Genomic DNA, 25,025 nt, shown 5'->3' on the forward strand with positions numbered 1-25,025 from the left:
TTTGTTTACCAGCACAGGTTGGATTAAGCCTTGTTCTCTTAGAGGTCCTATGGATGCTGTGGCAACAGCCATCCTACAAGAAGGAGGCTGCTCTGTGACTTATTTTTTGAACAAACATGTGTTCAGTATTTACTATGTGCCCAGAACTTTCTAAGTGCAGCACAAGAAAACAAATAAACTCATTAAAACTCATAACAACCCTGAGAGAAAGGTATTATCTAATCCCCATTTTATAGACGAAGAAACTGAAGAACAGAGAAGTAAAGTAACTTTCCCAAGGCCACAGTACTAGTAAAAGGTGAAGCCAAGATTTGACTACTACTCTGTCTTCCAGGTGGATTGTGACTCTTTGAGTCTGAGCGGGTAGACGATTGTAGCCCCAGCACCCAGCGCAGAGTGCCTGGGAACACAGTACCATAAATGCCTCCTGTTAGAATGGGAGAGGGGAGGGATGTCTGGAGCTTGGTGAGTGAGAGAGAAATCCATGAAAAGAAAGGATTTACCTTTGGGTTTTCATTACTATTGATGTGAAGTTATAAATTTAGGTCACACACTATGAATTGGGAGGACTTCTGTAGTCAAGAGAAGGCAACCTCTTTTGTTCTGGCAGCTGAAGTAAATCTTCCCTGAAAATGGGTGGGCATAATCATGAATCCTCAACAAGGCAAGGAAGTTGAATGGGAAGCCTTGATTTTTATTTTAAATTTATTTATGATTTTAAAAGAAGATTGAGGTGGAAAGTACTGCTTTATTTCCCATTTTTATTCAGACCTATCACTTTAAAATATAGTTGTCTGAAGCTTGTATAAAAAAATCACCATGGAAACTCAAAAAAACTTTCTATGTTTGATAGGCTAACAAAAATAGGAAAACTTAATCACTTGGCTCTGAAGAATTTTGTTGTTGGCTTTCTGGGGTTCTTTCTTCCTGTTTTTAAAAATTTGGTTAGTGTTAGAGGCATAGTGGGGTTTTACTAAATCCAGGGGAAAACTTATTCTCTACTTAGTCAAATTAGAGGATGCTACTAAGAGGAAAAACAAACTGATCAATAACTCAGTGTTCTAGGAAGCCAACAACTTTGTGTTAGAAAGCAGGTGTGTGTGTGTGTGCACTTTTAAGTGTGGTGATTAGGAGCTATACTTCTCAAATAAATGAGAACTGACAGGGGAAGCTAGGTCTAAATAGCTCATGGAGTTGGAGAGGCAGCACCACGGACCTATTACTGACAACTCCTTGATCCTAAGTAACCTCTGGCAAACAACCACCAGCATAAAACTCAACAGGAAAACAGACTCCATATGTGCCTTTGGTGAGCACGGGATGATACCTCCATCAACTGTACCCAGCAGCTCTGCCACCAGAAGAGACCTTCCCTATGCCTTGTAAATAATGACCCTCCTGATGACTAACACGAGGCAAGTAGTAAACAAGAATGATCTCATTCATTTTAATGCTTTTCGGGGGGGGGGGGTGGATAGAGAGGTAGTTTAAAAAAGAACATTGTGTGCTCAGAAATTTTGTGATTCAGTTATAAGGCTGATTTCAGGTACCCTTGGAAATTACCACTTGCTTTCCCACCCAGAGAAAGTAAGAGTTTACAACAAATATGTGGAAATGAATGCTGAGCCTATTGATTTTAGTATCTGTATAACACCTTTGGGGGAAAGAGGGTTATTCATCACTACTTGGGTTGGAAAATATCTTTATTTCTCTTTTTTTTTTTTTTTTTGCTTATTTACATGCTATTTTAAATTTAAAGCAAGTCCCATTTCAAAGTCATTGAAGTCAAGCCTAGCAGAGTGAACTCAGGGATCAAAGAAAACTATTGTGGCCAGAAATTCCAAGTTATCTCTGAAAAGACTGCCTGTCGGTCTAAATTACTTTGGTTTTGTATCTAATCCTTTAGAAGAAATAATGGTTTGGTCCCTTCAAAAAAGCAAAACGTGTCACCTTTATAGTGAAGGGAGAAATTTTGATTGAGGGGATTAGGAACAACTTCTACTTGCCCCCCTTTTATATAAAAGCTGAACATCACTAAAGACAGAGGGAAGACTTATGCTGGGCGAGTGCTGTCACTCTTAGAGGGAGTGGCTTCATCTGCAGAGCAAATGGGATTCCAGATTGGTGTCATCATGATATGATTTTCCATCTCAAAGTAAATCAGAAAAGATGGCGAACTCCAGCAGGCTGTGTGCTGCAGGCATGTTGGGAATAACTTTGTGTCCACTGGAGCATATTAAGAAATAGCATTTCTAGAGTCTGTGCTTCCTTTTTTTTCTGAAAGTTTCTAAAGCCACTGTCTTCCTAAAATAGTTAAATACATTCTAGAGGCCTGCCTTTGTTCCTATTAACTCAAATGGAATGAATCCATAAAACAGAGGCAAGTGGGTCCATTTACATTCCTTGCAAACATGTTGCATTACATTATAGCTCAGATCAGCTTGAAAAGTTTATTTGATTTGTGTTAATTTGCCAGTTTTGCTGGTTAAGGACTTTTCAGTATACTCAAATATTTTCAGAAGATATTCATGAAGCAATTCGGCAGAGAATGTCAAGGTTCTTTACTTAGCATGAATCCTCAAAGGGAGTTGTTCCCCTGCTGGCATGCTTACTTTTTATTGATTTATTTATTTTTTAACGGAATTTTTGTTTGATCTTATAGCTATCAACCGGGTTTTATTTTTATTTATATTTAATGGCAGGACTTTGCAATGCTGGTTAGAACATTATAGAAGCTTTCTGACTGGCATGTACTTCTTGTTTCTCATGTCACACAAGACAGGACAGCCATGGTTCTGGTTTAAAAAAAAAAAATGCTTATCGTTACTGAACCAAGATATCCAAGTTTTAGCCCTAGCTTGGTTCCTAATTTTCTATGTGATCTTGACAAATTTTTGTAATGCTAGAGTCAGTATTTTTTCTTGAAATATGAGACTAATGGTCATCAATTCAATTAAGTAAACATTCACTGAGCACTAACTCAGTGCCTAGCACCATGCTAAGCTGAATGAGAAGAAGGGTCCTGCTTTCCTAAGCACACAATGCAGAGAGATACTGACTATGGGTATTCTTTGAAGAGTATAAAAAAACAACACATATAAGGACTTGCAAAGCACAAAAATTGGCGGGTTAATGTGATTTTGGATTAGATCTTTCCAAACTTGTTTCTTCCAGAAACATCTCATAAACAGCTTTGGTCCTTGATTGGGGGGTCACCTATAGGCCATTGAAAAGAATGCTTACTTTATGCTTTCTGGGATCCCTTGTGATTGCAATGTCACACTGAATGATACACACTTGGTATAAAAAAGATGAATGAGCCTGTAATGATTCGGACAGTAGGAAGAATGATATATGCAACTTTATTAAAACTCCATAAAAGTTCAATTAAACAACTATTTGATTGCTATTGTATGTAAGCACTATTCTAGGGGCTAGAGAGTTTGCAAAGATAAGCCACTCCCCAACTAGGCCAGATGCCTTTATTACATGATCTTGTTGTGACATGGCTTATTTTAGTACTTTTCACATTGTAATTTTTTAAAATTAATATTTCATTTGTGAAACCTTTGCTAGAAGCTCTATTTAGGACAAAGATAGTCTTTTTCACTGCTATATCCCCAGTGCCTAATACTGCATTGACCCTTCATATTTGTGAATGAATATATAATATTGTTGTACTAACCATGGGTAATTATGTTGTCATAGATGTGGGGGGGGAGACATACTCTCAATGTTTATGGATTGAATAAATGAATGGATCTAGTCTGAGGGTATGAATTCTGGTTCTGATCACCAGCATTTGTTTCCAAGAGAAATGAGTGTTGATCATTGTTACCCTGAGAAATATCAGTTCTGGTAAATTACTCCATTTCATACTTAATGGTCTAAAAGACTTGAATAATTACAAAGCAAATAGTATAAGGATGAATTTCATAATAAAAAACAAGCTGGTCATATTTACTTATTGCCTATTAAAAGCATCCAGATGTTAGAAATTTGTTGATGTCTTTACATTAAATTAAATTGATTTCTTTGTTTCAAGGAAAATACAAAAATGACATGGAATAAAAATGTGAAAATACCAGGTGCTAATTTGGTGTCAGATGCTGAGAGAGAAAAATCTACACACATACATTCCCACAAACAGCCCCCCCCCCAGCATATAGGTTTCTGACATTTTTCAAAATGGTATAGTATGAATTAGATTTACAACTTATCTGTGATGGTAGGTGGAGTGAACCTAAAAAGTATTTATTTGGAATTATAAATCCATGTGGCAAATATTCATTAAACATTAAGTATGCACTAGGCACTGTGCTAGGTGCTAGCTACAAGGCTGAATGAGCTAAAGGAAATCAATGACAGGGAATGTGTGTGTGTGTGTGGCGGGGGGTGGTGGGACAAGCCACCAAGAGAGGAAATACCCCATGAAAACAAATGATGATCAACCAATCAAATACTGCCCTGAACAGAGTACAAAGCAGAGGTATGGAGCATCTAAATCTTTCAGAACATACTGTCCAGCACTAAAGCTAGACAACCATTCTAGAACAATCTGAATTTAAATAGTAAAATACATTCAATAATCTAGAGTTTCTGAGTGGTCAGAAAACCAAGATGAATTAAGTCAAAATAACTGTTCAACTCATTCCTGCTGCCTTTGTGGGTACAATTCTCTCTACAACTTCTTGGAGAAGGGCTCCCTCATGGAATGGATCTGAAGCCCATTTGGTGCTACTGAATTGAAAAAGGTAGCCAATAATTCTCCCTGCATCCACCCCTGCCCTCACTAGTGTGGTATTGCTATTAATCTCCATTAATGAGTTAGTGATTAAGGAGGATATACTGTCTATAAATGTAAAGCAAGCTGAAGGGACCCCAGGCAAAAAGCTGATCATTCTTTTATCAATAAGTACTGTGCGTACCCAGAAAGTTTCAACCAAATGTTCTAAGCCACCTTGGATGTCACTTCCACATTGAGTGTGCGGTGTTTCAGTATCTTGCTCATCCTGTTCTCTTTTGACAATTTCTGATTTGCTCTGCTGTTATCTTTTCCATTTGGGCAGTGGTCAAACCCCTCACTTTTTACTTTCCAGTTGTTAGACTGTATCTCTAAGAGTCCCTTGTTATGAATTAGCATATGTAAGCACAAAACCTGGCTATTGTCAGGCTACGATATATTGAGTATGTGTGGGGATCATGATACAGATCTCCTTTTGGGGTTATGCCTTAGCTTCTAGGCTGGAAAAATCACACATTGAGTGAAATGAGGAGATGACCTCCATCTCCCATTTCATTAACATTCCCTTGGGAGATATCAGTGAGTATTGATATAGGAATATAAAAAGTTATCTTAAAAGCTGACACCAGAATTTTTCTGGAGGGAATGGAATGGTCTCAAAAACTGTGCCATCCACAAAAGCCTGACTGTTGAAGGAGCCCAAACAACAAAATAAAAAGCTGGATGAACTACTTCGCATGAGAATTTGCTCCAAAGAGAGGATAGGAGTGAATTTTGGAGAACAAGGAAGAACAGAAAAGGAAAGCAAAGTGGCAGTAAGAGACAGAGAGACTGGGATTAGGTTTAGGGAGGAGTCAATACAATTTTAAATGTAAAAATACTCTCCTTTGTTTTGTATTTATTGACTTATGATTATTACATAAACCAGTGGTTCTTTAGGTGTGGCCCCTGACCAGCAGTATCAGCATCTCCTGGGAATGGTTAGAGATGCAAATTCTCAGGTCCTAACCCAGACCTGCTCAACCTCAGGATGCTGCTCAGAAAGCTGTCTTAACAAGCCCTCCAGGTGATTCTGATGTGCTCCAAGTTTGAGAACCAGGATAAATCTTTCCTCCCCTCATCTTCCACATCAAATTAAGATTAATTTCTAGACATTTACAGATGTTTTGTGGAACTGATTTGTTGGTTTTGAGGTAGCATAGGTGTCAGCACCGGGAGAAATAGGATTCCTAGAGGCAGAGATGGCCATAAGGACAGAAATCCCCAAGAAATTTACAGAAATGTTTGGGCTTTCACAGGTCAAAGAATTAGGGGGATTGTGGTAGTTTCCCTGTGTTCTGGGTATCAGGGAGGACCCATCTGCCTTGTTTCTCTAATAAGCCCAATTCCCACTTCCAACTCTCATGTCTTCTCTCTCCTTGCTTCTTGTTTTCCACAGATGACTTTGCTTTACACTTCACTGAGAAAGAGAATCACAAGAATGGCAACAAACTCATCTTCCTTCATCCTCCTTAATTCAGTGAAATATAGAAAACCTGTGTGACCTCCCATCTCCTCCTTTACTCCTGTCACAGTAGCAGATGGGGCATGCCTCCTGTCAAGCCATTCAGACCTCTGTTTCCTGGGTCCTACCCACTCAAGCATTTCATTTTGGAAATTAGTGCTTTTCAACCTTGGCTCCAAGAGTGACCTGTACAGCTTTTTAAGTACCCTAAAACCCATGCTGCATTTGAAACAAATTACCTCAGAATATCTGAATGGAGAGACCGAAGCATCTATAGTTTTTAAAGCTCCCCAAGGTGTCCCAAAGTGTAGCCAAGGATTTGAACCTCCTCCCTCTCTATGGGAAGTAAGCCATTTTCCCTGGTTTGTCTTAATCACCATAAAATTATGCCTACTCCCTCAAGTCTTTAAGAAATTTTCATTTGATGTTCACATCACCATCTCCATTTCACAGAACGTCTTCCTGAAGGAAATGGCAATACCTGCTATCTCCATTTCCTCACCTCACATTACACTGCAGCCCATTCCCACTTTTCCGGCTTCTTTCTCTACTAAAACAATATTTTTACTTCTGTATTTATACAATGTATGACCACTGTGTCTCCTTATCATTCAACTCATCAGCAGCATTGCTAACGAAGCTAATGGCTGCCTTCTTGAATCAACCAATACATCTGGCTCTGTGACAGCACACTCTTCTGAATGTCTTTCAGTCACCAGCTACTCCTTCTCAGTCTAGACTCCTCCTTTTTGTCTCCTCTTTAATTGTTGATGACACTAAGTCTATTTTTGTTCTTCCTTTAAACATCACCAGTTCCTGGTGGTGCCCATGTTTACACCTCTAGCTCAGCCATCTCCTTTGATCTCTGGATTCACTTATGTAGAAGCCTACTTGACACTTTCATTTGGATGTCTCACAGATGTCACCAAATTAACATTTCTAAATGTAACTTTGAGTTTCACCCCTAGACCTTCCTCTCCACTTTTCCCAGTCTTCCCAGCTCTGTAAATCGCAACCCAGTTGGTTAAACCAGATACTAGAATAACTCTTGACTCCACCTTCTCCTTCACCTCCCATGCTTAATCCCTTTGTACTTTCTGTTCTAAATCTAAAGTAGATCTCTGATCCATTTCCTCCTCGTCTTCCGTTTCACCACTTTAATCTAGTCTATTATCATTTTTTCCTTGTGCCACAGCTTTCAAACTGACCTCTTTGGTTTTATTCTCACCTTCCTCTAATTAGTGATACCTAGTGAGGTCCCTTTGCTCATTTTCTGAATTGCAACAGTTAATGTTGGGGCCATGTAGGTGACTCTTTATAAACAGAGGTAGCCAGAAGCTGCTCACCATGGGTACAACTGAAGGTAAGGTAGTGAAAGGTTATTAGACTATCCACCTCCTGAATAGTTCTCCTGTAAAGTTAATATGCCAGGCAAGAGGACTAATTCATTCTACCTCTAGAAGAGTGTCCACATAGGTTGAAATGCGTGTAGACATGTATCCTATTTTACAGAGACAGTATAATCCTGAAAATTGCAAACAAACCAAAGTTTGGGTAAATCATCATTCTTTAAATATCTTACTTATGATGCTAGATAGTTACATGATTTTCTTTTTGCAATGCAAGGACAGTCCATTACAAATTCCTAATTTGTTTATTTTTTAAGTATGGATTTTTAAAATTAAATTTTGTTAACAGTAGGCCACTTCCTACGTACTCCTCTATCTCAGTCTCATTTGCTGGTATCTTCTGTATCAGAATCTTAAATGTTGGTGCTAGTTAGAACTTGATACTACATCTTCTTTTTTTCTTTATCTACATTTTTTCCCTTGGTGCAGATAACTCCCAAATATGATCTCTGATTGTTATCACCATATTCACATATCAGGATACCTACTTGTCATTTCTCCTTGATATCAGTTATCTCTAACTAAACATTTTAAAAATATTAGTTTGTCTCTATGCCTTTTCCCCTCAGTCTTTTCCATCCCTGTAAATAACATCCCATTCACTCAGTGGCAGAATGCCTTCTATCTGGCTGACAAGATTACTATAAACAGCAGTGCACCTTTGAACTGCACACGGCCCAGTTAACATGTTATCATCAAGAGTGAATATGTCACATAGATAAGATTACTGGGTACAAGATAATAGGTGTGGTGGGTGCCATCTGCCAATTCTATTGAAACAGATAATTCAAAGAAAAGATCAGTAGGATATAGGTTAATGTTATATATGCATAGAAAACACTGTTGCTCACTTGTTACTTATGTCCAGATCAACCGTGATTCAAATGCACCTCTCACAAACAAGGGTCATTCAAAATTAGCAATACTATTGCCTCATTTTTGGAAGATTTTAGAGAACAATGTGTGTGGAGAGATATGATGCGAGAAGTCTCGTGCCCTATGTCAGCTTCTACATGTTTTATTACTTATTTCCCAAGATCTAAAAGTGGATCCTCACCCATCAGTACTACTGCCTCTGGAACTAAAATCAGCCCCACACCAGTATGGAAGCAGGGGCAGAGAGAGAAAGGTATAAAATATTGTGTGTGACTGGGTTTTTAAATTGAATTAATATAGAAATCCTTGGACTTGACTGAGCTTATTTAAATATAACTAGGTTAAACTCCTGCAGCGACTTAAAACAGCAATAGAGATTAAGTTGTATTATATTAAAATAAAGCTACATGTTTGCACATCCAGAGCTATGGTTTATGAACTTTGCATCCACTATACATATAAACACATTTATAGGATCCTTTAGACATTAAGGCTTTCTGTTCTTGAATTAGAGATATAGAGAAATTTATTTGACTATGGACAAGAATAACTTTATTGTATTTTTCTGAGGACAGATTATGGATCTTTATAGTTTTGAAAGTCAAGCTTAACAAGCCTATTTTGTTCACAGAGCAATTGCAAACACAGAGGTGATGCCATCAACATATGATCTGACAATTAACTAATTGTGCATCCTTAGGCAATCTTTAATCATTTCCTGGGATAAATGTATAGCAGCATTAATTATATATATAACTATATACACACAAACACACATACATATATATGAGCATATAGACATACATACATACAGGTTTTGTCCTCATATATATTAAGGACAAATTTCTCATCATTTTCTGTCTTTTAATCATGAGGAACAAGTGTAGGTAGAAAAGGAACATGTCTTCTAGAATAATTCTGCTACAACTAAAAATAAAAGAGAAGCATTTTAAATATATGAACTATTTTTTTATGAGAAAAAAAACTCTTGCTTTTTACCTTCACACCAAGGATTGAAGAGAATGTATGTATCCGTTTCTGGGTTCCGATTGGTGCGGATTATTCCATAAGGGGTCCAGACAGCAACGTACATGCGGAATTTACCCACAATGCACTCCGGAGAAGACTGGATGGACAGCCGGACAGACCTGCCCTCTCTCATGATGACTTTGGCCCCCCACTTGCCACTTCGCAGTTCCGGAACGACAGGAACTGGGATGTAGGTTCCCTTGTTCTCCTGAGGGTAACGCCCTATGAGAAGACAGTACAGTGTTGAGTAGATTACACAAACATGTTTTGTTCCTACTCTTGTCGTCTTCTAGCTGTAGGTGGAAAATAATTTATTATACTTGAAATCATAAGAATGGGGTTGAATTTCATTTCTGCTACCAACTAGCTACCTGATGGTAGTTTATTTTCTTAACTTCTTTGAGGCTCATATTTGTCATGTCTAGCTAAAAAAAGTAACAATATTTATAGGAATTTTTATTGGTTGGTTAGCCAATGAATTCAAATTAGGCAGAAAAACTAATCTGGAATGCAAAAAAACAAAAATGGAGTTTATAGGGTCCTGTGAAGTTATCATTTCCTGAAATTCTGCCCACTAAAAAGTTAGAATTGCTTTTTTAAGGACATAAGGCAATTTTTTTTTATTATTCTGGATATAATTTTATTATTTGTTATATTACCTATAATAGGATTATATTTATAGGTGGTCATATGTGACCATTTTCATACCAAAATATGTGTTTATTGCCAATCTCAATGATTTAGGTGCATATCATAGACAAGAATTCAGGCTTCAGAGCTAAATTATCTAGGTTTGAATCTTGGCTTTATTATTTCCCTAGCCTTGCAATCTCTGGAATTATTTGATCTTTACCAATCCCTTTTCCTTCTTCCTTTCTTCATCAGCAAGGATGCTTTGTACATCATTTCTTATGCATAACAAATGTTTAGCTGTTACTTCAATAGAAGATTAAATATCATTATATTTTACCATTTTTCCAGGCTCATCATTCTTTATACATAAGCTATCTCAGGGGAAATCTTATTTCTCTTTATTACTGCCATTTTGGGCCAAATTCTTATTTCATGTGTTAACCTCATAACTATATTTTACCAATGGGTTCTTGAAAAGTCAAATTCTTCACTCTCTATAGAAAGTCAACCTCACAGCATTCTTTAACTCATTTACTTACAGTTTTATTTACAGTTCAGTTTATAGGATAATCAAATGCATTGATAATTTAAACTGAAACAAATATTTGCATTGCACATGTTTTCAAAATATATTCAACATGTAATTCTCCTTCACTTGAAGAAAAATACACATCAGACTATGTCTGCACATTATTTTGATTGCAAGCAGAAGAAACTTCAAGAGCAAAACTTACTTCAATTGTTTTATATAAAACACAGAGAATACTCCATTAAAACAAACAAAAATAATGCTTCATTTTAGCATCTGCAATTTCTGAGGTCTTTAAAGTATTCTTTGGTAGGTATTTTGCTGGAGATAGAGCATTCTGAGGAGGTGGTTGCATAAGTTACTGCCGTGAGATGCTTAATCTTAATGAAAATAATTTACACAGTGCAAGACAAGGAGAAAGATTAGAACCCCAGTGTTTTGCTATGTGTTAGGGGTATCAGTTAATCACCACTCAGAATGAATATCATCATAAATATGATAAAGCCATAAAAGTGGTTTTCTGCCAAGGTACAACAGTGTCTAGGTGGTGTTCTTGGGGCTACACGGGACTCATCTTCTAAGAAGGCTGCGCGAAATTCCACTTTAAAAAGCTGTTTGTTCCAAATGTACCTTCATCCCAGTATATCCTGTGCGTGCTCCTCTTTGTGCGTGTTCAACTGGGGATGAGGTTGCCTTTTTCTCTGGAGGCATTGTTGCCCTCTACAGCCCCCTTCACTGTTGATGTGTAGATAACAAAGGCAATCAATCTTGCCAGCTAAATAGGACCATAATTCATTTATTACATAGCTGTTGTCACTAAATACTGGTTTGGATTTAAAATACATGGTATTAAACACAACACAAGTTCAGTAAAAATAAACTTTTGGAGATAAAAATCTATGCAATAATGACAAGATTTTTTAAGAAAAAAAGGATGAAAGAGATTTTATATTTTTAATACTTTTAAAAAATAGTTTGTTTTTCACTGTATTTTTTCCCCATTACCATTTGTCCTCCTTAAACCCTCTTCCACCTAGACCCTCCCCAAAGGATGAAAGGTATTTGGAAATGAATTACATAAGAATGCTCCTATGGGAATAGCAAAGAACTAGGAGAATGTATATGAAACTATGTGCTATGTGCCATGAGCCTCAGAATCATCTTTGTGCTAACACACATTTTTGTTGGAAGCATTGAAATAACAAAGACAATTACTAGTTTCCACTAGAACAAATTATGATTTCAAAGACTCATTAAATTTGACCTACCAAATTCATGTTATACAGAAAAAAAATTGTCTTTGAACCAAGACATAACCTAACTTAAAGACTAGTTTGTCTGAACATCTTTCATTTATGCAACAATATTGCCTGCTATGTGCTAGGAGTATTTCTCAGTACTAGGGAAACAGCAGTGAATGAGACAGAGTCCTGTGATCATAGAGCTGCCCATTACTGCTTTATTACTTATAACAAACTATGGGAGGGAAATCTTCATCATTACAGTATTCTAATTTGACAAATTAGAAAACTAAGGCATAGGGTCATCTGCAAAGTGCAAGACAAAGAAAAGGATTAGAACCCCAATGTTTTGCTATGTATTAGGGGCATTCAGTTAATCATCATTCAAGATGAATATTATTATAAATATAATAAAGCTTTTAAAATGGTTTTCTGATGACGCGCTACAGTGTGTAGGTGGTAGTCTTGGGACTACATGGGGCTCAAGGTGAGCCACTAGTAAGTAGTGGAATTGAGATTTGAATGCAGTTAGTCTGGCTTGAGAGCCTGTGAGTTTAACCATTAAGCTCCACAGCAGTTAGATGTGTAGAAAACACTTTGTAGCTGGTAAGACTATGTTCAAGTTATGACTCCATGTGTAACTATTGATGCTTCTTTGGGCAGATTTCTTAATTGTCTAAGCTTTCATTTTCTTGTCTCTTTGCCGTTTAGTTCTGGAAATAGAAAAAAGGTAAATTTTATAATATATTGGAAGCTTCATACCTGGCACACAGTATAGGCTAACTGAGGAGATATTGTTTGTGTTTGAAACAGCTTCTGGGAAGTAAAAATAGAAGAAAGGAGAGGAAATTTAAACCCTGCTGGTTCTAAATCTAAAGAGAGGTGGGGGCCCCAGGGAAGGGAGCTTTTGTGGGCCAGGGAGAGCTGCCTCTGACATTCACTGTGTGGGTGTGGGCAAAGTACTCAGCCTTTCTCAGTGAAACCTTCATTTATTCTGTAAAATGGGGATAATAGTGCTCATAGTTGGTGATGATGAGAAGGGCAGCTTGTAACTGGCAGTTATTATTATTATTTCCTCATTTTCCCTGGCTTTCTGACTTCTCTCTCCAGGAGCGGGAACCCAGGATGGGTTTGGACAACAAAACTATAGAACCCAAATCCATTTACTTTCAAAGGTCAGTTTATTCCAAGTTCCAGAATCTTGAGCTGACTCATATTTCTGTCAGGAGAATGTATGCAAGCCACCCTGTCACACACACAAAACACACACACACGTGCTGGTATTCCTTATTAACTGAAAAAGCCTTAATAATTCCAGAAGTATCATAGAAGAATCACCTGAAACCTGTACATCACTCATAATTTCTGATTTTCTGAATCATTTATGGTCACCGTAATTTCCATCTATGCCCCAGAGCAGGAGTTGTCTAACTATTGTCCAGGGGCCAAATGTAGCTTCTCACTTTGTGTAAATAAAGTTTTATTGGAACATAGTCCAGCTCATTCATTTGTATATTACTGTGCTACAGCAGCGGAGCTGAGTAGCTATGACAGAGATCATATGGTCTGCCATGCCTAAATTGTTTAGTGTCTGGCCCTTACAGTAAAACTTTGTTAACTTTGTCTGAGATAATTTTACATTTTAGTTGCTTAAGGGGTAATTTATCATAGACGCAGAGCCTAAGACTCGGGCCTAAGAAGAAAATACCATCCCCTAGTTTTTCCATTCAAAGAGAAGTTTGTTATTAAACCAACAACAAATATCTGCGCTACTATTAAGTCAACATTTAGTTTCCTTAAAGCCTGTGAACTAAATTCCTCATAGTCGCAGAGGGCATTGAAGACATAGCAAGTTAGTTGTAACTTTTATTGATTTCACTATACATAGCTAAGATGTTCAATTTTATTGCTGTAAAAATTGTCAAGGCTTTTCACATAGTGATGGAAATAAAGTAACAGGAATAAAAGTCCTTACAACCACCTTATGAGGAAATTTTCACAGAAAGGAAACTGATGCTCCAGGAGGTTGTCACCTTCAGGACATCATGTAGCTAGGCAGAGTGGAGACAAGGCTCAGACCAAGGTCTGTGAACTCTGAAGGCTGTTCTCTCCTTTCCTTGCATCATGCTGCCTCTACGGAGGTAAGGGGGAGGGAGCTGGAGGGATTGCAAAGGTGAAGGAAGTCAAGGGGAGAAGAAAGTGGGATAATCCGGAGGGTTATGAAGCAAGAGGAGAGTGAGGAGACACACTGTGGTGGATAGCAGATGTGTAAATAAGAAAGAAGTATGAATCCAAAGGCTTAGGCACTGGTGGTGAGAAAGAAGACCTGGCAGGCAGGAGCCTGCAAAGAGGATCTTAGGCTCCAAGGGATTTGAGTTGGGAAGGTTCCTAGGGTGATGTCAGTGACTGAAGGGAGAAGGGTGAGCAGCACTGATGATAGGTCAGGCCATGTGACACCAGACCAGCGTATGGAAGCGAATCAGGAGCAAGTGGTGAATACATTTAATTCAGAGGGAGAAAAAAAGAGTCCAGGTTTGCAGGCCTTTTCATATTCACTGTATGGAAAAGGTGATTATTAATGTGAGACCTGACATGTCAATAGTACCTCAGGGTATTGTCGCCTGCTCTATTACACCATGTTTAATTCTGAATGTAATGATTTCGGTGACAGCACTGGGGAAGAATTTTCCATGATTGAATTGTGAGTAAGGAGGTTGTGACAGAGTAGTATTTCATTTCATTAAATAGCCCTTCTCACCCCCAGGAGGTGGCACATTTAAGAAACCACAATCAGGCTGCACTCCGAACAGCCATCCATCAACACTCATGACTGCCTGCCAGCTCTCCTGGACCAAGTGTGGATGTGAAACACAGTCCTACGCAGGTGACCACCATTCACACATTTGCTGAAAGTGTATAATACCCAGATAGATTTTCTGTTTTTGCCTCCCACCCCTCACCAAATTGTGTAATTTAGTGTTAAAAAAATATGAGCAAGAATAATAGAATCAGGAAATATAACATCCCAGAAAAGATCTTTCTTTTCTTTTTTAAAATTTAATCTTTATTGTATTTTTTTCCATTACCATTTAGTCCCCTCATACCCCATGCCCCCCAGCAATCACCACACTGTTATCCATGAGTCCTTTTTTCTTTTTGCTCAATCCCTCCACGCCCTCAGCTTCCCTGACTCCACTAGCTGTCATCTATGAGTCTATCCCCATTTTCCTTGTTAGTTTAGTTCATTAGATTCCACATGAGTGAAATCATATGGTATTTGTCTTTCTCTGACTGGCTTATTTGACTTAGCATAATGTTCTCTAGGTCCATCTATAATGTTGCAAAGAATAAATTTCCTTCTTTTTTTTTTTTTTTACAGCTGAGTAGCATTCCATTGTGTAAATGTCCCATAGTTTTATCACTCATCTATTGGTGGACACTTAGGCTGCTTCCATATCTTGGTGACTGTAAATAATGTCTCAATGAACAAAGGAGTGCTTATGTTCTTTCAAATTAGTGTTTTGGGTTCCTTCAGATATATTCCCGGAAGTGGGATTGCTGGGTCAAAGGGCAGATCCATTTTTAATTTTTTCTCCATACTGCTTTCCACACTGGCTGCTCCAATCTGCATTCCTAACAACAGTGTAAAAGGTTTCCCCTTTCTGCACATCCTCACCGGCATTTGTTTGTTGATTTATTGATAATAGCAATTCTGACAGGGGTGAGAAAATATCTCATTATGGTTTTAATTTGCATTTATCTGATAATTGGTGATGTTGAGGATCTTTTCATATGTCTGTTGGACATCTGTATATCCTCTTTGGAGAAGTATCTATTCAGATCCTTTGCCCAGTTTTTAGTTGGGTTGTTTGTTGTTTTAGTGTTGAGTTTTGTAAGTTCTTTATAAATTTTGGATATTAACCTCTTATCAGATGCATCGGTTAATACATTCTCCCATTTTGTGGGTTTCTTTTTATTTTGTTGATGATTTCCTTTGCTGTGCAAAATATTTTTAGTTTGATAGAACCCCATTTATTTATTTTTTTCTTTTGTTTTCCTTGCCTGGGGAGATATATTTGAGAAAATATTTCTACAAGCAATGTCTGAAGTTTTGATACCTATGTTTTCTTCTATGATTTTTATGGTTTCAAGACTGACATTTAAGTCTTTGATTGATTTAAAATTTATTCTTGTGTGTGGAGTAAGAAGGTGTTCTAGTTTCATCTTTCTGCAAGTATTTGTCCAATTTTCCCAAAACCATTTATTGAATAAACTGTCTTTAGCCCATTGTACGTGCTTGCTTCCTGTGTTGAATAGTAATTGACTATAAAGGTGTGGGTTTATTTCTGGGTTCTCTATTCTGTTCCATTGATCTATATGTCTGTTTTTATGCCAGTACCATGCTGTTTTGACTACTATGGTCTTATAGTTTAATATTAGGCAGCGTGATTTCTTCAACTTTGTTCTTTCTCAGGCTCACTGCTGCTATGAGGGGTCTTTTGTGGTTCCATATTAATCTTTGAATTATTTCTTCTAGTTTTGTGAAATACATCACCAGAATCTTGATAGGGATTGTATTGAATCTATGGATCACTTTGGGTGGTATGGACATTTTAATGATGTTACTTCTTCCTATCCATGAGCACAGTATGTGCTTCCATTTATTTATCTATTTCTTTCTTCCATGTCTTATAATTTCCAAAGTACAGGTCTTTTATATCCTTGGTTAAGTTTATTTCTAGATATTTTATACTTTTTGTAGCAATTGTGAATGGGATTGTTTTCTTAACTTCCCTTTCTATTAGTTTGCTATTGGTATATAAAAATGCAACTGATTCCTGAATATTAATTTTGTATCCTGCTACTTTTGCTGAATTCATTTATCAGTTCTAGTAGTTTCTTGGTGTAACCTTTGGGGTTCCCTATGTACAGTATTATGTCATCTGCAAACAAAGAAGTTTACTTCTTCCTTCCCAACTTGGATGTTTTTTATTTCTTCTTCTTGTCTGAGTGCTGTGGCCATGACTTCCAGTACTATGTTGAATGATAGAGGTGAAAGCGAACATCTGTGTCTTGTTCCTGATCTTAAGGGGAATGCTTGTAGTTCTTGCCTGGTAAGTATGAGGCTGGCAGTGGGTTTGTCATATATGGCCTTTATATGTTTAGATATGTTCCCTCTAATCCCACTTTGCTGAAAGTTCTTATCATTAATGGGTGCTGGATTTTATCAAATGCTTTTTCTGCATCTATTGATATGATCATGTGGTTCTTAGCCTTTATTTTGTTTATGTGATGAAGCACATTTATTGTTTTACAAACGTAACACCAACTTTGCATTCCCAGAATAAATCCTACTTGATCATGGTGTATGATTTTTTTGATGCATTGCTGTATTCAGTTTGCTAATATTTTGTTGAGGATTTTAGCAACTACGTTCATCAGGTATATTGGCCTATGAGTTTCTTTCTTTGTAGTATCTTTATCTGGTTTTGTAAATATGTTAATGCTGGCCTCGTAAAATGAGTTTGGGAGTCTACCCTCCTCTTGAATTTTATGAAATAGTTTGAGGAGAGATGTTAGTTCTAGGAATGTTTGGTAAAATTCACCTGTGAAGTCATCTGGTCCAGGGCTTTTGTTTGTTGGGAGTGTTTTTTATTACTGTTTCAATTATACTAGGTGTAATCTGTTTATTCATATTCTCCAATTGTTCCAGACTTAGTTGTGGAAGATTTTATGTTTCTAGAAATTTATCCATTTCATCTAGCTTGTACAGTTTGTTGGCAAACAGTTGTTCATAATATTTTCTTACACTCCTTTTATTTCCTTGGTGTCAGTTGTTATTTCTCCTCTTTCATCTCTGATTTTATTCATTTAGGTATTTTCTCTTTTTTCCTTGATGAGTCTGGTTAAAGGTTTGTCACTCTTGTTTATCTTTTCAAAGAACCAGTTCTTGGATTCATTGATCTTTTGTATTTTTTTTTAGAATTTATTTTGTTTATTTCTGCTCTGATCTTTATTATTCCTTCCTTCTACTCACTTTGGGCTCTGTTTGTTGTTCTTTTTCAGGTTCCTTTAAGTGTCAAATTAGATTGTTTATTTGAGCTTTTTCCTGTTGTTTTTTTTTCTGTTTTTGTTTTATTTTTTGAGATTGTCCTGTAATGCTATGAATTTCCCTTTTAGGATTGCTTTCCTGGTGTCCCACAGATTTTGGGTTGTTGTGTCCTTATTTTCATTTTCTTCAAGCTATCTTTTGAGTTCTTCCTTGAGCTCATCATTGGCCCACTCATTGTTTAATAACACGTTATTCAGCTTCCATGTCCTTGTGTGCTTTCCACACAATCTTCTTGTGATTGATTTTTAGTGTCAAAGCACTGTGGTAAGAGAAGATGCTTGATATGATTTCAATTTCCTTAAATTTATTGAGATTTGTTTTGTGCCTAACATGTGGTCCATCCTCGAAAACATTCCATGTGCACATGAAAATCATGAATATTCTTCTGTTTTGGGGTGAAATGCTGTGAAGATATCAATTAAATCCATCTGATGTAGTGTGTCATTTAAGGCCACTGTCTCCGGCTGATTTTCTGTCTGAAAGATCTAACTATTGAAGTCAATGGGGTGTTAAAATCCCAGAATATGACTATACTTCTTTCTTTCTTCCAGATTATGTCCCTCAAGATTTGTTTCACATAGCTGCTTTTATGTTGGGTGCATAAATGTTTAATAGGGTTATTTCCTCTTTTTGGGTTGTTCCCTTTATCATTATGTAGTGTCCTTCTTTGCCTTTTACTTCAACCTTGGTTTTAAAGTATATTTTATTGAATATAAGAACTGCTACCCCAGACTTCAGGCCAAGATGGAGGGGTAGACAGACATGCTGCATCTCCCTACACAACTAAGAAGGAATATAACTACCTCAAAACTAGAGACAACCAGAAGTTCCAGAAAATAAAACTGCATGGATGTCCAGCAAACAAAGATATAAAGAAGAAATACTCATCTAGACAGGTAGGAGAGGCGGAGCCGGGGCGGAGGAATGCAGCGTGATGGTGATAGCAGCGGCAGCAGCAGGCCAGCAGAAAGCCGCAGTCACACGCTTAAAAAAGTTGGAAGGCACACCTGGGGAACACTCCCAGATCCTCACTGGACCTCACAGCTCACGGTCCCAGCACCGGGGAAAATCAAACCTCATTGCTTCTGACTGCACAGACCAGTGGGGGTTGGGGTGGAGGAAGAAACTGCCAGTCTCTCAGTAGAATCTGCTTGTTTAAAGGGCCCCCACAGTCAGAGAATGTCCGCAGACCCACCCACTCTGGGAACAATGGCCAGGGCAACAGCTAGAGGGGGGCCATTCTGGTGCGGAAGTGGGAGAGGTGCCTGGAAAAGGGGTGAGTGCTGGGCAGGCGGCATTGTTTCCTCTCAGACCCCTCCCCCCCACACAGTGCCACAACATGGTGAAACAGGTCACCCTGTACTGACGAATACCTAAGGCTCCACCCCTACAATGTAACAGGAGCAACAGCTCTACCTGGGACACGGAGGCAAACAAACACAGGAGCCTGTCAGAATAAAGAGACAGAGAAGTATGGCCCAAAAGGGAGAATGGATCAAGGTTCCAGTGGGAGAACTAAGCGATGAGGAGGTAGCCAACCTAACAAATGAGGAGATAGGCAACCTAACAGACGCAGAATTCAAAACACTGGTGATAAAGATGCTCACAGGCATGACAGATATGCTTGACTATGGCAAACGCATAAGAGAAGTGAAGGCTATGCTAAGTGAAACTATGGAAAATCCACACAAAACCAATGGTGAAGGGAAGAAAACCAGGGTTCAAATCAATGATTTGGAACATAGGGAAAAAAAAAAAAAAACAGTCAATCAGCGCAGAATGAGGAAGCAAGAATTGATAAAAATCAGGAAGACTTCCCAAATTTTGCGAAGGAGATGGACATACAGGTCCGGGAAGCACAGAAGGTCCCAGGCAAGCTGGACCCAGAGGGGACCACACCAGGACGCATCATGATTGAGATGCCAAAGGTGAAAGATAAAGAGAGAGTCCTGGGGGCAGCAAGAGAGAGGCGGAGAGTTGCCTACAGTGGGGTACCTATAGGACTATCAGCTGATTTATCAGAGGATATTTTGCAGGCAGGAAGAGACTGGCAAACAGTATTCAATGTGATGAAAGGCAACCTGCAACCAGGACTACTCTATCCAGCAAGGCTATCATTTAGAATGGAAGGGCAGATTAAGTGCTTCCCAGACAAGGTAAAGCTAAAGAAGTTCATCATCACCAAGCCATTATTACATGAAATGTCAAAGGGACTTATTAAGAAAAAGAAGATCAAACCTATAAACACTGAAATGACAACAAACTCACAACTATCAACAACTGAATCTAAAAAATAAAAACAAAATCCAACTAAGCAAACCAGAATAGGAACAGAATCATAGGTATGGGGATCATTTGGAGGGTTATCAGTTGGGAAGGGGGAGGGGGAGAAATGGGGACATCCAGGGATTAAGAAGCATAATCAGTCGGTACAAAATAGACAGGGGGAAGTTGAGAATAATATAGGAAAGGGTGAAGCCAAAGAACTTATATACACGACTCATAGACATGAACTAAGGGGAGTGTGATTGCTGGAGGGAAGGGGGGTACTGGGAAGAGGGCAGCAAAGGGGGAAAAAATTGGGACCACTGTAACAACATAATCAATAACATATACTTAAAAAAAAAAAAAAGAACTCCTACCCCAGTTTTTCTTCCTTTTCTGTTTGCATGAAATATCTTTTCCATCCCTCTACTTTAGTCTGTGTATATCTTTTGACCTGAGATGGGTTTCTTAACTGCATCATATTTATGGGTCTTGTTTTCTTATCCATTCAGCTACCTTATGTCTCTTGATTGGAACATTTAAAGTATTTACCTTTTAGCTGATTATTGATAGATAAGTCTTTAGTACCATGCTATTCTTAGACTACTTTCCTCTGTTTTTATTTTTCTAGAGTATTTAATTCTTTTTTTTTTCCCTTTCTCTTTTCCTTCTTCTTAAAACAAGCCCTTTAACATTTTTTGCAGTACTGGGTTGGTAATAACAAATTCTATTAGCTTCCTCTTGTCTGGGAAGCTCCTTATTTCTCCTTCGATTTAAAATGATAGCCTTGCTGGGTAGTGTAGCCTTGGTTGTTGCTTTTCATCACCTTAAATATTTCACACCACTCCCTTCTGGCCTGAAATGCTTCTGTTGAGAAATCAGATGCCAGTCTGATTGGTGCACCCTTGTGTGTAACTACTTGCTTTTCTCTTTCAGCTTTTAGAATTCTCTCCTTGTCTTTAAGCCTTGTCACTTTAACTGTGATGTGTCTTGGTGTAGACCTCGTTGGTTCCAACTTGTTTGGGACTCTTTGAGCTTCCTGGACTTTTGTGTCTTTTTCCTTCACCAGATTAGGGTAGTTTTCAGTCATTATTTCTTCAAATGAGTTCCTGATTCTTTGCTTGCTCTCTTTTCCTTCTGGTATTCCCATGGTGTGGATGTTGTTACACTTCATGTTGTCTGAAATGTTTCTTACACTCTCCTCATTTTCTTTTTCTTTTTCCTTTTTGCTGCTCTGCCTGGCTGTTTTTTTCTACCTTGCCTTTCAAATTACAAATTCGATCCTCTTCTTCATCTATCCTACTCTTTATTCCTTCAAGTGTATTATTTATTTTAGATACTGCATTCTTTAACTGGTCTTATTTTATGGTTTCTTTGTCTTTTTTCATGCTGTTGAATATTCTCATAACCATTACTCTAAACTGTCTATCTTATAAATTGCTTTTCTCCATTTCATCCAGTTCTTCTTCTGAAGAATTCTCTTGTTCTTTCACTTGGGGTCTTTTCCTTTGTGTTCCTATTTTGGCTGCTTCTTTGTATTTTCTTCCTTAGTTAAACTAATCAGTGATATAGCCTCAAGCTGTAATCAGCAGCTCAGCTTAAGCACCACAGAGTGGGGCAGAGTAATTCCTGCAGGCAGAGCTATTGCTTCCTCTTGGTCTGATGCCACTTGGAGAGGAGTGCTCTGCTTGAGAAAGATGGCTCCTGCAATATGGGGAATGACAGCACAGGGATCCTGGTGGCTGTTCCTTCAGTTCTCTCCCCAGAACCACCAACCCTGGGTTCTCCTCAAGTGTCTCTGGTATACTCTGCCCTCCCTCTGCCACAGCCCAGGGTAAATAACTGCAAATGAAATTTTGTGTATTGGTTACTGAAGTGGCTCTCTGCATCTCTAGCTGTCTCTCTCTGGCAGACAGAAACTCCCCTGCTTTTCACAGCTGGATGTTATCTGGCTTCCTTTCCTGCTCTGGTGCTGTGAGCTGGCGAGTCCAGCTTGGGGTTTAGACCATTCACTTCTCAGGAGGAACATCCCAGCCAATGAAATATGCCTTTGGAACTTCAGCTGCCACCCATGGGAGCCCAGTCAGCTCTCTCATGCCTCCTCCACACTCCCTATCAGTCTTGTTGTGATGAAGTGGTTTCTTCTGTCTGTTCTTGGTTATAAGGCTTCTGTCAAGCTAGTGTTCAGTTGGTTTTTCAGGACTATTTCTCTACAATTTAGTTGTAATTCCAGATTGGTCCTGGGAGGAGGTTAGTGTAGTTTCCAATTACTCCTCTGCCATCTTGGATCATCCTCTTTTGCTCTCTCTTCTCAGCTGAAAAAGCCTCAACACTGCAAAGGTAGAGGAGGTTCCTCTTTGTTTTTAACAATGTTTTAAATTTGGACTACTAAATATGAAAAATATGATAACCGATTACATTCTTTCACGCTCATGTAAAATTGGTGCCATCTTCCCAAGTGATCTAGGAATTAACATGCTCCTAGTTTAAATGCTTGTTTTGATCCACAATTCATTCTTTTTAATTCTTTCTTTCTTTCTTTCTTTCTTTCTTTCTTTCTTTCTTTCTTTCTTTCTTTCTTTCTTTCTTTCTTTATTTTATTTTTAGAGAGAGGGGAAAGGAGAAAGAGAGGGAGAGAAACAACACTGTGTGGTTGCCTCTCACTCGTGCCCCTAACTGGGGACCTGACATGCAACCTAGTCTTGCGCCCTGACTGGGAATTGAACCAGCGACACTTGGCTCGCAGGCCAATGCTCAATCCACTAAGCCACAGCCCAGGCTCACAATTCATTTTTGAGGCAACAGAAATACTACTTGTAAGGCAACATTTGGTTGGACCCTGTGCCTATATTGGAATATCCCCGCGTTTTCTTTAATCTCACTCTGCATATGTATATATGGAGAGTGCATATATATACACACACATATATATGTATATATGTGTGTGTGTGTATATATATATATATATACATATATACATATATATATACATAAAGAGAAATGCAGCTACCTTAACTTCTTACTTCTTAACACCTCAGTCTGGAATCAGGAGGAAGATAGTGAAAATATCTAATTTCTTTGAGATTTTATTCTTTTCCAACTTTGACTTGATGGAACTAAACTTTTTGCCTGGCCTTTTCATATTAGTGTCACTTACAAGTTGACAGGAGAAATCTACCTCTGGCTCAGACTCAGCTGTTTGTGGCCTTGGGGAAAATTTATCCTTAATACTCATTTCATATCTGAGAACACACTTTAGGCAAATCCCTACATAAGTAGTACCTACAGAGGAATGTGTTGCATTAAAAAATAATTTTTTTTAGTCAGTTGATGACTTTGGAATATGTGTGCAATTAAAATACAATATTCTATGTGGTGATTAGGTTCCCAGGTAGTCCAGGAAGGCCACTAGTTAGCATATAAATATTGTCAGTGTGGTTGAATATTATTGCTAATAAAACAATTCTAACTTCAGCTCTCTATGTCTAGAGCCTGGAAGGATGTACTCAACATGGATAACTAGGTCCCTGAAACTGAGGAATACATGCCTGTCAGTCATTTTTTCCCCTGATGCTCTGATGTGAAGAAGTTCATATGTCAGGACACCCTGATTTCTGTCACCTCATGGGCATCTCAATTATAAATCAAGTGTCCTATGCTATACTTAGCAATAGTAACTCTTCTGGTTGTGCAAGCCTTAATTCATCACCTGAAAACCCCAAACACACCTTTTCCCTTTATTTACTTATCTATTTTTCTTATTAAACTGAACTAAAGATATTATCTTATTTGTCTCCATAGCCCCACAGAATGTCACAATGCCTTGCACTGAATGGATGCCCAATAAGTGTCAATGGGACTGAATTGAGCTTTTGGCATCTGTCCAGTCCCATTGAGAATATCACAGAGACTTTAGAAGCCCTAAAAGAGATGCCTGCAGCAAGCCCATTGTCAATTCCAAGAGCCATTCACACAAGATAAAAAGTGTTAGTTCTAAACTTTTCTTTCAGAGAGTATTTTCCATTCAGATATAAATACTTTAAAGCTGAACTTTGACTCCACATAACTACAAGACTTTCTTTAATAGTGAATTCTTATAAGAGATTGTCTCTAAGGAACTCATGAATATATCATGCCTCCAGCTGGTAAGTTAAATTTCATGATGTTAATTAATTTTTCCATTTGACTCATTTGTTTTTCCCAAGACTCACCCTTCATGTTCAAAATAATCAATCTACTTCCAAATGGGCCCTTCAAATATTTCTGTGACAGCATGATGCATAGGACAGAGCTAGAAGTGTGAACGCAGTGCCTTGTGAAAGGAAGCAACTTTGTTTCAGCAGTTGCAGGATGGAACGAAGATGCCCATAGACCAGGATGCAGTAAGTCACTGAATAACTTAGAAACACCAGGATACCCACTACACAAACAAACAAACACCACTACCACCAAACAAACAAAAACAATCAAAAAGCACAGAAATCTCAGATGATAGCAACAGAGGAGAGAAAAACAAATGTTTTAAAGCAAGTCATTTTAGTAAGGATGTCCAGGAACCTTCCCCTTCTATTTCACACCTTACTTTATATAGATGTAGATATACAGATATAAATACATGGATAGATGGATATATGATGTTTCCTAAAGGAAGAAAGCCACCTGACACTCTTATTCTGTGGCTCC

General features: G+C 38.1%; 1 protein-coding gene across 1 annotated transcript in view; it reads right to left on the bottom strand.

Moving 5' to 3' along the window:
* The window catches only part of F13A1 (coagulation factor XIII A chain), a 206,373-nt gene that overhangs the window by 114,791 nt on the left and 66,557 nt on the right, over positions 1-25,025 (bottom strand). Inside the window, exon 4 of the mRNA XM_090269844.1 lies at positions 9,533-9,784. Within this exon, the coding sequence (XP_090125970.1) occupies positions 9,533-9,784 (252 nt within the window). The remainder of the gene's footprint in view (positions 1-9,532; positions 9,785-25,025) is intronic.

This window comes from Furipterus horrens, unplaced genomic scaffold, assembly GCF_987537825.1.
Source record: "Furipterus horrens unplaced genomic scaffold, mFurHor1.1.pri manual_scaffold_3, whole genome shotgun sequence".
In the NCBI taxonomy this organism is placed as follows: Eukaryota; Metazoa; Chordata; class Mammalia; order Chiroptera; family Furipteridae; genus Furipterus; species Furipterus horrens.